The sequence below is a fragment of the Triticum aestivum genome, chromosome 4D (genome assembly GCF_018294505.1).
Source record: "Triticum aestivum cultivar Chinese Spring chromosome 4D, IWGSC CS RefSeq v2.1, whole genome shotgun sequence".
Taxonomy (NCBI): Eukaryota; Viridiplantae; Streptophyta; class Magnoliopsida; order Poales; family Poaceae; genus Triticum; species Triticum aestivum.
Window position 1 is genome coordinate 509,548,255 of NC_057805.1, and position 14,221 is coordinate 509,562,475.

At 42.1% G+C, this 14,221-nt stretch overlaps 2 protein-coding genes across 7 annotated transcripts; both read right to left on the bottom strand.

Annotated features, from left to right (window-relative positions):
* Window positions 1–4,738, bottom strand: LOC123099155 (aspartic proteinase Asp1). The gene is made up of 8 exons (XM_044521320.1): window positions 2,276–4,738; window positions 2,061–2,187; window positions 1,676–1,905; window positions 1,354–1,584; window positions 952–1,093; window positions 654–848; window positions 489–570; window positions 1–388 (listed from the first exon to the last, which is right to left on the bottom strand). The coding sequence occupies exons 1-8, from the start codon at window positions 2,380–2,382 to the stop codon at window positions 270–272; spliced, it is 1,233 nt and encodes a 410-aa protein (XP_044377255.1). The 5' UTR covers window positions 2,383–4,738; the 3' UTR covers window positions 1–269.
* Window positions 4,739–4,976: 238 nt separating this feature from the next.
* On the bottom strand, window positions 4,977–10,383 carry LOC123099154 (aspartic proteinase Asp1). 6 transcript variants are annotated; one of them, XM_044521316.1, is made up of 11 exons: window positions 9,879–10,383; window positions 9,085–9,187; window positions 8,920–8,980; window positions 7,032–8,606; window positions 6,831–6,957; window positions 6,462–6,691; window positions 6,135–6,368; window positions 5,816–5,957; window positions 5,534–5,728; window positions 5,350–5,425; window positions 4,977–5,251 (listed from the first exon to the last, which is right to left on the bottom strand). In XM_044521316.1, the coding sequence occupies exons 4-11, from the start codon at window positions 7,136–7,138 to the stop codon at window positions 5,130–5,132; spliced, it is 1,233 nt and encodes a 410-aa protein (XP_044377251.1). In that variant the 5' UTR covers window positions 7,139–8,606; window positions 8,920–8,980; window positions 9,085–9,187; window positions 9,879–10,383; the 3' UTR covers window positions 4,977–5,129. The 6 variants fall into 6 exon arrangements, with proteins under 6 accessions (XP_044377251.1, XP_044377249.1, XP_044377250.1 ...); XM_044521314.1 differs by having other exon boundaries at window positions 7,032–8,614; XM_044521315.1 differs by lacking the exon at window positions 9,085–9,187.
* Between the last annotated feature and the right edge of the window lie 3,838 nt (window positions 10,384–14,221).

Genomic DNA, 14,221 nt, shown 5'->3' on the forward strand with positions numbered 1-14,221 from the left:
AATAGTCGACTGGTGGAAAAAAGAAAAGTCAATAATCAATAGCTCTAGTTTATTTCTGTAGTGTGTTATATTCTTCCTAAAAATAAGGTAATCGAATATCTTACCAAGATTGTAAATACACACATATATATCGAAGGTGCGCATTTCTCGGTATGCCAACATTTTATTCATTATAAGCGGGAGCATCATACAGCCTTTCGAACACCTTATATACGAGAGCACTCATTTGTTCTCGTTAAGGTTTTTGTCTATGTCGATCTGAACATTGTTCAGAGACGCGAATCGATGACGGATTCAAGCTCCTGCGCCTTGTCGCACTGCGCACGAACCCATCCGAGCTGCTTGCTCTCGTTGTTGTATATCACAAACAGATCCTGCATCGTAACAGCTGCAGAACAGAGGATCAAAATAGATATCTTTTATAAACAGGCAAGGTATACTAGTTTCAAGAGCCCGGACAATTTTCTGAATCTGAGCTCCATATATACCTCCGATCAAGATAAAGTTCAGTTCCTTCAGAACAGGATCCGACGAGGCATCGCGGATAGCCAAGCACGTTTTCCCGTCATCCTGCCATGCCAACAAACATACACAAGACATGTTAGCCATTAATTGTTCAGTGATGCTTATCAGTCGGGTTGTCGAATGTTCACCTCCACGATGAGGTAGTTTTGAGGAGGGATGTCCAGGTAGCTGGTGCCGTGGGCGTGGGTAATTTTAAGTGACAGTGCCTTGAATTGGTTCTTCACATCATTGACAGATCTGAATGGCTTTTTCCCTTTCCAGCATAGAGGCAGAGCACGACCCTTCACCTCTACAAGTGATGATTCACTGAGAGTGCCTCTAACCTGAAAGACTCAAATCCCATGAGTACCATTTTATTTTATTTATTATCTCTGTTCAAAATTATGGGCATCAGAAATTCAGAATGCACTGTGGTTTGAAATTTACCTTTGAAACAAGCTCATTGTATATCTGGGCAGGCACGAAGGTGTAGGTGGTACCACTGTCAAATACAGCCTCAAATGTTGGATTCCCTCTTATCGGCTGTTTGTCAGTGAACAGCTCTGCTAGGCCAGGTGAGTAGTAAAACCTGGGGTAAAACGATGGTAAAATAAATGTTTGGAACCAAATGGAAAAGAAAACAAGTATGAACCATAGTCTTCTCTAACTATGCATGCCTAGATCCAAAAAAAATGAAAGTGAAAGCCATGATCACAAAGCAAGCACTTTATGAACAATTCTTACGATGAATGAAAAGAAAACAAGCAATAATGACCCTCTTCTCTAACTATGCATGTTAGATCCAAAAAAAACTAAAAGCGAAAGCCATGATCACAAAGAAATTCTTACAAGGATTCTCTCATGGGTACCCAGGTTACGCCGCGCGAGGGCGGATTGAAGTCCCCGACGAAGAGGACGCCCTTTCCTTTGCTGCTGAAGCAATGTCCAATGACATTCTCTGTTATCATCTTTAGCCCCTTGAGTTGCGCGGCAAAGCCTGCTTTTCCCCTCCCGAGTCCAAGGATGCCATCTACCGACGAGGGCGGTGCGTCTGCTGGTTCCTCCTGGTTGTATCCACATCTGTACAAAATGAAAGTGACCGTGCATCATCAGCATCCAAATACAGTTAGGCACTGAACATGTAACACTAATATTTCAGTTAGCGCCGTACCCGAAGGCGATGTTTTTCTTGTCTTTCCCAATGACAGAAATGATGTCAGTGGCAAGGTCACCTTCTGACTTCCCGGTGACATACTGAATCTCGTAGTGGCATCGATGTGGATCTTTCCTGGAGCACTCAGGGATCCCAGGCACGTCTCTGCGCATCGCAGCACATAGCGGGCCACCACATTGCACCCTCAACTTGTCAGCTGCTGGCTTGTAATGTGGGTGTGGCGGCCTCTGTGGTAAAACGAAACATACATCAAAGCAAAGATCGATCATACCAAACATTTTTCAGAAGCATCGTTGGAATGAACATGTGGCATCAAACACAAAGTATTACAGATTGAACGGCAATATGTGATATTGCAGAACCTAGTGTCGTTAGTTGTTACCGGGTGGCAGCCCTTGCAGCCGTGGACCGGGTGGTCGCACTCCAGCCAGGTGAGGTTGCTGCCAGTGTCGACGTCCAGGAAGTAGGGCTTCGCGGGTTCACCGATGTTCAACGTAGCATAGAAGTGGCTGCAGAGGTACAGAAAAGGCGCGTAAAATATAGAGAGAAAACCTCAAGACTGAGAAGGCCATGAAGAGAGGGTTCAGAGAAACATACCCAACAGGGTAGACATTGCCTTCGAGCGGGAACTTGATGGAGGAGGACGGCGCGGTTGGGAGCAGGAGGAGGAGGAGACCGATGATCGGAGACCACATGGCAGCCATGGTGGGGGAAGAAGGCAGAGCTGTGGTTTGCACTCCTCTGCTGGAACTCTCTGTTGCTTTGGATGGTGCGAACAAGGTGGTGAGGTATTTATAGCCGCTGGCTGCCAAGCTTAGTTTCCTCCGCTGCTTTCTTTTTATTGTGCATTTTTTGTGGGTTTTAATATTGACTTTCTTCTCAAGTGACGTGTAATTCAACTAGAGTTCCCTGACTGCTAAGTCCTTGTTTGGAGCAAATGATTTTTTTTCCCCTAAATTCCACCAGGAATAAAAGAAATTTCTGCTGACTAGATGTAAATTTCATGTGTTCTGAATAAGACTTAGTGAGATTAAGGCAGAAAGAAGATTTAGACACGAAAAAATATTATTTGGATTTACAAAACTGTATGCTGTGCACGGCACTCAGAGAATAGTGATAGATAATACCTATTCTTAGGAAAATAAATATAATGGCATGCCAAATGATACATGACTAGCAAAATAAAAAGGCATCATATTTTTGCAGCTCAATTTTGACTTTGGAAATTCAAAAGTCAATTTATTTTGTTCTTCTTGGCTGTACATGATACACATATATGCAACGTAATGCATCTTCCAGATATATGCACACTATATACTGCAGGAATTCTTTAATTGTGTAGGCATATGTAGTGTTTCATTTCCAGTGAGATAACTGCAAAACTTGTACTCTAATAATGTTTTCCTAGAATGGTAAGAGTAGAAAGGTTCCCATTTCTGTCTTGGTCATACTTCAAGCACACACTTCACGGTTCTGTTCGCTACGAAAGGGATATTCATATTGCTAGCCAAATATGGACTAGTGACTCATCTTGGAAACCACAGAAATAGTTGCATAAGGCCTGCTCACAGTGTTACCTATCTCATCCAGTGGAGCATTCAGTTCTGAGTCCAAATAAAGCATAACAATCAAAAGTCAGAACCAGTTACAAATTCCACGTATGTATAATGCTAAAAAAATCCGAAGCAGCACTAGTCACACAATCTGACAACATTTTCCATATGAGGAAATGAACTCTGAAAATGGTCTAAAGTATAATAGCTCAACAACCTTTGGAGCTTGATCCTGTCAGGTTTCATTCAGTGTAACAAGGAAATATGTAGAGCTTGATTAAGCTTTGCATCCAATCGGTAGCAGCTTCCCGTGCATGCATATGATTTCTTAATCACATTTCAGTGTTTCACCATGACTTTGGAAATTCGAAAATCAATTTATTTTGGTCTACTTGCTTTACATGATACACATATGCAATGTAATGCATCTTCCAGATATGTGGATACTATTTACTGCAGAAATTCTTTAATTGTGTAAGCATATGTAGCATGCATGAAGAGTAACGACAACAGTGGCTCATTTCCAGTGAGATAACCGCAAAACTTATAATAATGTTTTCCCAAAATGTTGAGAGTAGAAAGGTTCCCATTTCTGTCTTGGTCATTCTTCAAGCACACGTTTCATGGTTGTGTCCACAATGAAAGGATATGCATGTCACATAGCAAAATATGTGCTAACGACTCATCCTGGAAACCACAGAAATAGATAGGGAACATGGAGACGGTTTCAATCTCCACACCATCAAGGAACAATTATTTTGAAATTAGAAAGACGTGGAAGCAAGCATCATGCTATGAAAAAGACAAGAACTGACAACTAACACTTTTGCAACTAACTATATATACATCATCAGCCAGCAATCAGGATTGGTTTTACAGTTTCTCAGATTTGAGAAGTAATCCACATTAACAAGAATGCAATTTCAGCATACTACTCACTCTTGAAACTAGAGCCATCATGTCTATGTGTACGCATCTGAGCGGGGAAATATAGAGTTACAGAAGGCCAAGTCACAATGTTACCTGCCTGATCCAGTGGAAGATTACAGTTCTGAGCTCGATATAAAGCATAACAATCTTTCAAAAAAACTGAAAAGAAAGCAAGAATCAAATATGTATTGTGAATTTTTTTAGAGCTTCAAGTAAGTGGGAAACAAGAGCAAAAACTCCATCGTATTATGCACATTAATAACTTACTATTTGCCTCTACTACATCCCTCGTTTTGGCCAGGCATGTTAAGACAGTCAGACTTTATATGGAAGGCAACATCAGCATTCAGTTGGATAGTAACACCTGACTCTATTTGTAGTATTTCATTGCAAAAAATGTACCAATGTAGGTGTAGCAATCTCACCTTGAATAATTCATGATGTTTAGAAAGACCCCTCATTTTCTGAAGAAAAAACGATTCTCATTTTCCTGTCATTTCTATTTTTTCTCAATTAGGTTCACATTGAAAGGAGTATTACATTACAAAACGCTAAATATGTAGTGAGGGCACAAACAGTTTCAAGCTCCACTCAGTGAAGCAACCGTTATATGAGAGAGATTTTTTACAGTGTGATTTGGCAGAGTAGTAACAGATAAGATCAGCCGTCCAATCATTGGCCTTTTAGGATTTTTACATTCACGATTTTGATTTTGATTTTATTTTCTCAGGGTTAATATGGTCCAAGCTACCTAGTATATTTTCTTCTATCCTGATTCTCTCTTTATATAAGAATGAGAAATGCCTGCCAAATCATGTCCACTTGATTCTCTCTTTACACTTTATTTATTCCTCAACATGTCAACATGTTTCATTATAAACGGGAGCGCCATACAATCTTTTGAATACCGTACGAGAGCACTCTTTTGTTGTTGCTAAGGTTTTTGTCTATGTCGATTCGAACTTTATTCAGAGACGTGAATCAATGATGCCAGACTCAAGGTCCTGCATCCTGTCGCACTGTGCACGGACCCATCCGATACGGTTGACCTCGTTGTCATATATCACAAACAGATCCTGCATCATAGCATCTGCAAAATAGAAGATCAAAATATAAAATCTTAAAAAACATGCAAGGCTTACTAGTTTCAAGAACTAGACAATTTATATCTAAATCTGAGCTTCATACCTCCAATTAAGATGAGATGCCTCAGAACACGATCCGACGAGCCATCGAGGATGGCCAAGCACGCATTCCCGTCTTTCTGCCACGGAACATACAGAGACATGTTAACCATTGTCCTTAATTACCTCCAATGATTCACTGTCCAGTGATGCTTAATTGCTTATCAGTTGAGCTATTGAATGTTTACCGTCACGATGAGGTAGTTTTCAGGAGGGATGTCCAGGTTGCTGGTGCCGCGGGCATGGGTAATTTTTAGCGACAGTGACTTGAATTCATTCTTCACATCGTCGACAGATCTGAATGGCATTTTTCCTTTCCAGCATTGAGGCAGAGCACGATCCTTCACCTCTTTAAGTGATGATTTGTGGAGGGTGTCTTGAACCTGAAAGAATCAAATGTCGTGAGTTCCATGTTTATTATCTCTATTCAAATGTATGGGCATCAGAGTGCACTGTGGTTTGAAATCTACCTTTGAAACAAGGCCATTGTATATCTGGCCAGGCATGTAGGTGTAGGTGGCTCCACTGTCAAATACTGTCGTGAATGCTGGACTACCTCTTATCGGCTGTTCGTCATAGAGCAGTGTTGCTGGGCCGGGTGAGTAGTAAGGCCTGGGAGAAGACGATGGTATAATGTTTGGAACCAATTGAACAGAAAACAACTATCAACCATAGTCTTCTCTAACTACACATATTAGATTTATGCAATGCTAGCATGGGCACGGGAACCACAAACTAAAAACGAAAGCCATGATCACAAACAAGAAGTTCATGAGCGACAATTCTTACAAAGATGTACTCATGGGTGCCCAGGTGACGTCGCCTGGGGGCAGCCTGAAGTCCCCAATGTACAGGTTCCCATTTCCATGGATGCTGAGGCAATGTCCAATGACATTCCTGACTATCTTCTTTTGTGCCTTGAGTTGAGCGACAAATCCTACGCTTCCCCTCCCGAGTCCAAGGATGCCATCTACCGCCGGTGGCGATGGCTGCTCTAATGGCTCCTCCTGCTCGTATCCACATCTGTGCAAAAAGAGAGTGACAATGCATCATCATCAACATCCAAATCCAGGTGGGTACTGAGCACGCAACATTAGTATTCAGTTAGCGCAGTACCCGAAAACGTAGTTCATATCATCTCTCCTATTGATAAAGATCATGTCGTTGGCAAGGTCGCCTTTTGACCTCCCGGAGACATATTGGATATCATAGTGGCATCGATGTGGATCGCTGTTGGGGCATTGAGGACTACCAGGCTGGTCTTTGCGCAGTTGAGCACATATCCAGCTGTCACATCTCACCATCAAGTTATGAGCTGCTGGCTTGTAATATGGGTGTGGTGTCCTCTGGCAAAACAAAGCAATATATCAAGATTGTGTTGTACATTCTTTACCAATAATATCCTTGGATTGAACATGTAGCTTTAAACACAGAGTATTACAAGTACAAGATAATATGCGATATTGCAGAATCGAGTGTTGTTACCTGGTTGCAGCCCTTGCAGCCGTGATCTGGGTGCTCACACTCCAGCCAAGTGAGGTTGCTGCCAGTGTCGATGTCCAGGAAGTAGGGCTTCAAGGGCTTACCAATCTGCAACGTAGCATAGAAGTGGCTGCAGAGGCACAGAAAAGAGTGTCAAATATATGGAGAAAACCTCAAATCTGATAAGGGATTAGAGAAACATACCCATCAGGGTAGACGTTGCCTATGAGTGGGAACTTGATGGCGGAGGAGGGCCCGAGTGGGAGCATGAGAAGGAGGAGACCGATGATCGGATACCACATGGCAGCCATGATGGGGGAAGAAGGCAGATCTCACTTTTCTCTGCTGGAACTCTGTTTCTTTGGATGGTGCGAACAAGGTGGTGAGGTATTTATAGCCGTTGGCTGCCAAGCTTAGTTTCCTCTGCTTTGCGTGCCTTAATTTCTTTTTCTTACGCATTTTTTGTGGGTTTTTAATACTGATTTTCTTCTCAAGTCATGTATATTCGGGCTTAGCAATTTCTGTGGGCCACAGGTACATATTTATAATTATCTTTCCTAAAAATTATACCCCTGCCCTTTCATAATGAACAAACTGCACTACTAGTGCCGCACTAGAGTTACCTGACTACCTTGTCCTTGTTTGGAGCAAATGATTTTTCCCCAATTCCAGCAGGATAGAACAAAATCCTGTTGACTTATGTGAATTTCATGTGTTCTGAATCAGGCTTGGTGAAATTAAGACCGGCAAGAAGATTTAGACAACAAAATATTATATCACTTGGGTGGTCATATAATTAAACCACCCATCCATTTTTAAAAATTCAAATAAATAAATGAGACCAGTAAATAGTGATGCTGTGCATGACACTCACAGATTTGTGATAGGGTACATGTTTTTATGGCTAGATGAATTAAACATTTCCATCAAGATACTATATAGAAGATACATTTCAAAATATTATAAACATGTGTAGCAAGCTAATGAGGTGTCACATTTTTTCAGCTCAAACTTTGACCTCAGAAATTCGAAAACCAATTCATTCCTGATAACTGCATAACTCATAATCAGTGTTTCCCAGTATGTTAGAGTAGAAAGGTTCCCATTCTGTCTAGACCATTCTTTAGGCACACTTTCCACAATTATGTTCGCGACGAAATGTTACATTGCAAAATATGCACTAATGACTCATTGTGGAAATTGCAGGCATGTTATTATGAACAGGAAAAGCATACAGTTCAGTGACTTGCTAGTTGCCTCTACTACATCCTCATCTTTGTGACCATTCATCCCTCATTTGGCCAGACATGTTAAGACAGTCCAGACTTTGTTTGGATGGCAACAGAAGCATTCAGTTAGATGTAACAAAGTGTAGCAATCACACCTCGAATAATTCATTATGTTTAGAAAGATTCTCCCTATTTCTGTCATTTTATTTTTCTCAATTAGGTTCACACTGAAAGGAACATTACATTGCAAACTACGTACAGTACTAAATATGTAGTGAGGCCGGTTTCAAGTTCCGCCTCATGAAGCAACAATTATTTGAGAGAGATTCCGCGGTGCAATTTTCTAGTGATTTGGGGGAGTACTAACGGATCAGATCAGCCATTCATTCATAGGATTTCTAGGTATTTTACATTGACGAATTTTGAAATAATCTTGTTTGCCTCATTTTCCCAACCTGCTCCTGATGTTTCTTTTCTCTTGAAACTAACCTGATCTTTCTGCTACCTGAAATTGTCTCACAGTGGTACTCCACGCAGCATCATACTTCATCTGAAATCCTTTACGGCATGTTAATGAAACCAAATATTATTCAATGGTTTGAAAAGCTGAAGGGAAAATAAATGTGGAAAACAAGTAAAGCTCCAGAAATTTTAATCTCCAAACTAAACAAACTGAGCAGGACAGCCTTCATAAGCCTGTGTTAATGCTTTTCATAGTTGACACAAAGTATAAAAATGAATCAAGCTGCATGTCATCCACAGCCCAAATAAGCATATGGGGTCTCCAAACAGAAAAAGAAAGCAATCATGTTTGACTCATTTTTCTAACCTACTCCTGATTTTTCTTTTCACTTGAAACTAACCTGATCTTTCTACTGCCTGAAACTGTCTCCAAGTGGTACTCCACACAGCATACTACTTCATCTGAAACCATTTATAGCACGTTAGTTGATTGTAACTTTAACGAAACCAAATATTATTCACTGTACAACTCCAGACATTTTAATCTCCAAACTAGACAAACTGACCAGGATAGCCTTCATAAGCTTATTAATGTTGTTCCATGGTTGACACAAAGTATACAAATTTATCAAGCTGCATGTCCACACACAAGACCTCCCAAGGTGAGCTCTGTCGAGGCGGTTTGTTCCAGAATGGAGGATAAAAAATCAGAAGAAGAAAAAAATAGAAATTCCAAGCAAGTCTAATGCTAGAAAAAAGTTGAAGCAGCACTAGCCATTCCAAACAATCAACACAATCTGGAGAGCTTTTCCGCAGAAAGGAATGAACTCTGAAAATTGGTCTAAAGTATAACAGCTCAGCAGTCTTAGGAGCTTGATCCTGTCAGGTTTCATCCAAAGGTAACAAAGAGAAACACAGAGCTTGATTAAGCTTTGCAGCCGGTCGATAGAAGCTTCTGATGCAACTTTGCATATTATTATTTCTTAAATCACATTTCAAGTATTTCACCATAACCAAGATTGTACAACCCAACTTTTTTTTTGGAAATGGAGGCGTACCCCCGGCCTCTGCATCATAATGATGCATGCAGTCATCTTATTTAAAATCCTTGAAGTAGCACAAAGTCATAATTGTACAACCCAACTAAAAAGGAGTGATTTTAGAACTCATGTGCAGCTTGTCAAAAGAGGTATTACTGATGCAACTGATAGGTAGGTACTAGGTGAAACCCAGAGATGAACAAGAAAAGATGTGGGAATCTTGGATCTAGTGATTTTGCATGAGGTAAGTTGCACACAAAAATATCTTCACTAAACAGGTAGTATCAGACAAGATCACAAGAACAATACCAACTACTTACAGTGACAGAGCAGCACATCGGCGGCATGTCCAGGGAGCTGGAGCTCGCCGAGCTTGATGTGGCGGCGGCCGCCCGGCGGGTGCTAGAGCCCCACCGGCCACCGCCCCTTTCTGCCCCCGCCGCCGGCACCAGGCGGGTGCTAGGCATTCCTTCTGCCGCTATGCCGTGCACTTGCCACTGCCCGCGGGCTGCGGCACCTCTGTTCCCCTGAATCAGGCGTCGCGACTTGTACCTCCTGCCGCTCCTCCACCGCAGCCCCGCCGACGCTGCCCCTCCTCCCCCGCAGGCAGCTCGCTGCCCGAGGAGGCTGGATCCGCAGAGAAGATGAGGCGGGAGGATGCTTCTCGTCTCCGGCGTCAGCCGATGGCGGCGCCGCATCCGCGTCACAAACGGGGAGGCGAGTTGGGGTTGCCGCCGCGGCGACCGCCGGACGTGAGCACGACTACACGAGATAGCTACAGAGAGATTCAGAGAAGTTTCAGAGATAGAAACCGATTACGCCTTCCACAATAGGTTACGCCTTCGTCACACCCGGTGGATTATTCCCCCACGTTTCACATAATAATCCTCCACATCCAACTTTTTTTTTTGCGAGTACCTCCACATGACCACATCCAACTTCATGCCATGTCAATCCCTCAAAAAAAAAACTTCATGTCATGTCAAATGAAAGGATATGCAAGAAGGGATGCAAAGGATACACGCCCTCTCTCCCTTCTCTCTGGCCGGCGGAGCCGACGGGGGTGACAGGGAGTGGACATGACGGCGGCGACCGGGGGGAGGGGGTGGCAAAGAAGAACATGAGTAGAATCGGCGAAGAGAAAAGAGACATTCGTATTTGAGTTTTCCTCCAAGACTAGTTGTAAGGTTAATTCATGATTCCTCTCAACCTCTCAGGGCAGCTATTGAGTAAAGTATGTATGTGAGGCTCACTAAATGGACATAGGGTTTATGTCGTGTCCTTTCATGTAAAGGACACTATATTTTTAGTTGTTTGGTAGCCCACAGCCGCTTAGAATCTTAACTTTTCAAGAGATTTCACTGATATTTGATCAATATTCATGTGCTCCTCTTCCTTGTTTGATGACATGCGTGGCACGGGTGAGGCTACGAGGCGGTGGCAGCAACGACGCAAAACGATTCACAGTGACAAAGCTGAGGAAGTAGAGGTTGTTGGAGAGAATATGATTAGGGAGGCTATAATCGAGGTTCATTGGATGATTGGGTTGATGCTAAGGTCAAAGGTTGGAAGTCGTCACAAACATGACGAGCTTGGACTGGGGGCATGTACGTTGGCTTCTGAGAGAGAAATAAGAGAGATAGGTGTTGAACTAGAGGCGACGATGAGCATGGCGAAGATGATGAAGTAAACAATGCCAGAAAATAAGCTGGTGGTGATAAAATAACCATTGAATGAAGAAGATAATGTTGATAAAGTAAATGTGGTACAAACCAAATTATCCCTTTGACCCGCCGAATGCTATACGTGACTAGGGTTCAACAAAATTGTACTTGATTGTCCGCTAGAAGCTCTTCGGTACTGAGAAAACACACCATCATTTGATCTACCTAAAAGAAGACACACTCACCTGGTAATCTACCTTGAGCATCTCCACCTCCCTTTCTGGAAGTGCATTATCACTCAATTACGATTTTGGCATTTGTAACAATAGGATTAGAGAGATCTAATGTTGTTTGTCAAATTTACCTCACGACATTGGTATCTCTTATTTGCCTACAGACTTCTGTGACCTCCTATACAAAAAGGACAAAATACAGTGCTTTCTTCGGTGGCTCAGAAAGTTTTTCGGTTGATTTTGAGTTATAGGAGAAACTGTACTATTAAGCAGGGTTGTGGAGACTAGGGAGTTGGGGGACTCACTCCATTTCCACTTATTGTCTTCCCATCTATGCCAAGAGATATTAGAAGGGATTTCCAAGAAAAAGTGACTTCACCCAGAAGTCTGGGTTCCCGGAGTCACTTTTCTCTAGGTGCCCGGAGGTTATCTCTCGGGTTGGTCCGGGTGCCCAGGTTCTTGGACCCCCGGGTACCCAACGCTTCCTGGTGCTTCCTCATGGGTCTGTCCTGGAGCATGGGGTCCTTGCCCCCCGAGTACCTGGGCTTACCTTGTTCTCTATGGATGGCCCCGGTGCCCGGACCCCTTTGGTTTGGGTGCCCGGAATTGCCGGTTGGGCAAAGATCACTTTGCCCTTGGAGGGTATACTAGCTAAATACCCGTGCGTTGCCACGGACCATCAATTTTACTTGTTGCTCACCATCCTTACTGCACGCCTACACAGATCCAACCTCGCGAGTTGTCTCGCCGCCATTGCGGACACGTGATCACCCCCTTGTTCTCCTTCGTTGTTTGACCATATGGTCATAGAATTGCCCTTCCATAGCCCTAACAACCCATCACTGAAAGAGCCCAATCCATGAGAGATATTGGCCTGACATGCTCTTGCTCAAATCTCGTATAGCTTGAGAGATATTGGCGTCCAGAAACAATGCTTGTACACTGCCTCATAACAATAAGTTTAGGCATAAAGATATTTTTTCGGCACAGAGATAGTTGTATAATCATCTTGTAATCCACAAAGCAAGTGTCCTGATTTTATTTATTTATTTGAATAGTTTGTATTGGCTTATTTTTATATTACGACAAATATGACCTTGCGCTTAGCTTCCATTTAAGGTGACACCTTACCCTATGTATGCCTGCAGATCATCATGGGCACAATATAAAAAGAAAAACAAAATATTAGCAGTACCGTGCACCTTTAGCATAGATTATTACAGAATCACCAAACAGGCATATATAGTGAACGGCGAGAAGGTATATTAGAGAATTTTCACCACATCAATAGGCCATGCAAGGTCCACAACAAACAAACAATACTCAAGAATAGAAGAACATTTGCTTAATATTCCCTCTGTTTCAAATTATAAGATGTTCTAGTGTTTTTCTGATTCGGATGTATATCGACGCATTTTAGTGTGCTTGTTCATTCAGTCCAGTGTGTACGTAGTCCATATTAAAATATCCAAAACATCTTAAAATTTACAACGAAGGTACTATAATTTATTTTATATTCATAACCACTACTTTTCTTTTACATGCATGTCCATAAAAATTCTTATTAGTGGCAGACAACCCTGGCCACCCAGTTGCTTTATATTTCAGGATACTTGCACGCCAAAACAAAGAAGCTTAGAAAAGGCACATGAAATCTGTAAGAACAAACTGACATGGTACATGATCATTTGGCCAGCAAGCATATCATCATCAGGAGCCCCTCATTTTACAACCTCATCCATCTCCAGTGTAGCCAACAAAGGAATCATCCATGTAAGTGCCATTGGGGCCTAGTTATTATCAACGAAGAAATTCATGACAGATCTTGGTGACCCAATGAAAGACTAAGCTGACAACAGAGCTCTGGTATATTAGCAAGGCCCTAGAAGGCAACTCCTGCACGACCATGTTGGTGCTATCATAGACCCCAACAATTAGTTTCTCACCGTAGGTCCCAGCAAGGATGTGACCACCGAAGATAGTTTTGATTCCTGCAACATTTAGTTAGAATTGATGCACGCAATAACTAAAATAATGGTAGACATTCTCGGAAAAACAAAACAAAAACCAATTGTAGACCTAAGATATTTCAGTGCAGACAGAAAACTCCAGAACTAACTTGGAAGGAAAGATAACTACCGTATTAGGATAATTTCAGTTAGGGATGTATGTGCACACATGACAATAACTTCATATATATCTGTCGATAATAGGAGTTTTAAGAACACAAGTGAGTTGAACACTGCTGAATGCTGATATGCCACAAGATTACTCCAAAGTCCAAATGCACTGAAGATAAGAGTCTGGAATGTCAATCATAAAAGCCATAATCTATTTTTATGCGCAAAAGGTGAATACAATAGAGAATCTTCTACAAAATGGACACTACTAGGAAAAGGGCTATAGATGGAATGGCCACTAATGGCGCACCAGACACGTGGTGCGCCATTGCTATATAGCAGTGGCGCACCATGTGCTGGTGCGTCATTAGTGTGAAAGACACTAATGGCGCACCGGACACACGGTGCGTCATTAGTAACAAAAAAAATTATTTTATTTTTCCAAACATACTAATGGCGCACCAGCCACATAGTGCGCCACTACTATATTTTTTTATTTTTTATTTTTTTACAAAACTACTAATGGCGCACCGGAGAACAGTGCGTCATTACTAGTTTAAACTAGTAATGGCGCACTATTCCCTGGTGCGCCATTAGTGTCTTTTTTTTTGCAAAACTACTAATGAATGCAACTAAAATTGCAAAA

What these genes read in the sequence shown, in the direction of transcription:
- LOC123099155 (XM_044521320.1), bottom strand. Translation starts at nt 2,382, where the DNA reads ATGGCTGCCATGTGGTCTCCGATCATCGGTCTCCTCCTCCTCCTGCTC. An exon ending in GGCAATGTCTACCCTGTTGG is followed by an intron (nt 2,188 to 2,275) that starts GTATGTTTCTCT and finishes GTACCTCTGCAG; the next exon opens with CCACTTCTATGCTACGTTGA. An exon ending in ACAATGAGCTTGTTTCAAAG is followed by an intron (nt 849 to 951) that starts GTAAATTTCAAA and finishes TGAGTCTTTCAG; the next exon opens with GTTAGAGGCACTCTCAGTGA.
- LOC123099154 (XM_044521319.1), bottom strand. Translation starts at nt 7,138, where the DNA reads ATGGCTGCCATGTGGTATCCGATCATCGGTCTCCTCCTTCTCATGCTC. An exon ending in GGCAACGTCTACCCTGATGG is followed by an intron (nt 6,958 to 7,031) that starts GTATGTTTCTCT and finishes GTGCCTCTGCAG; the next exon opens with CCACTTCTATGCTACGTTGC. An exon ending in AAAACTACCTCATCGTGACG is followed by an intron (nt 5,426 to 5,533) that starts GTAAACATTCAA and finishes GTTCCGTGGCAG; the next exon opens with AAAGACGGGAATGCGTGCTT.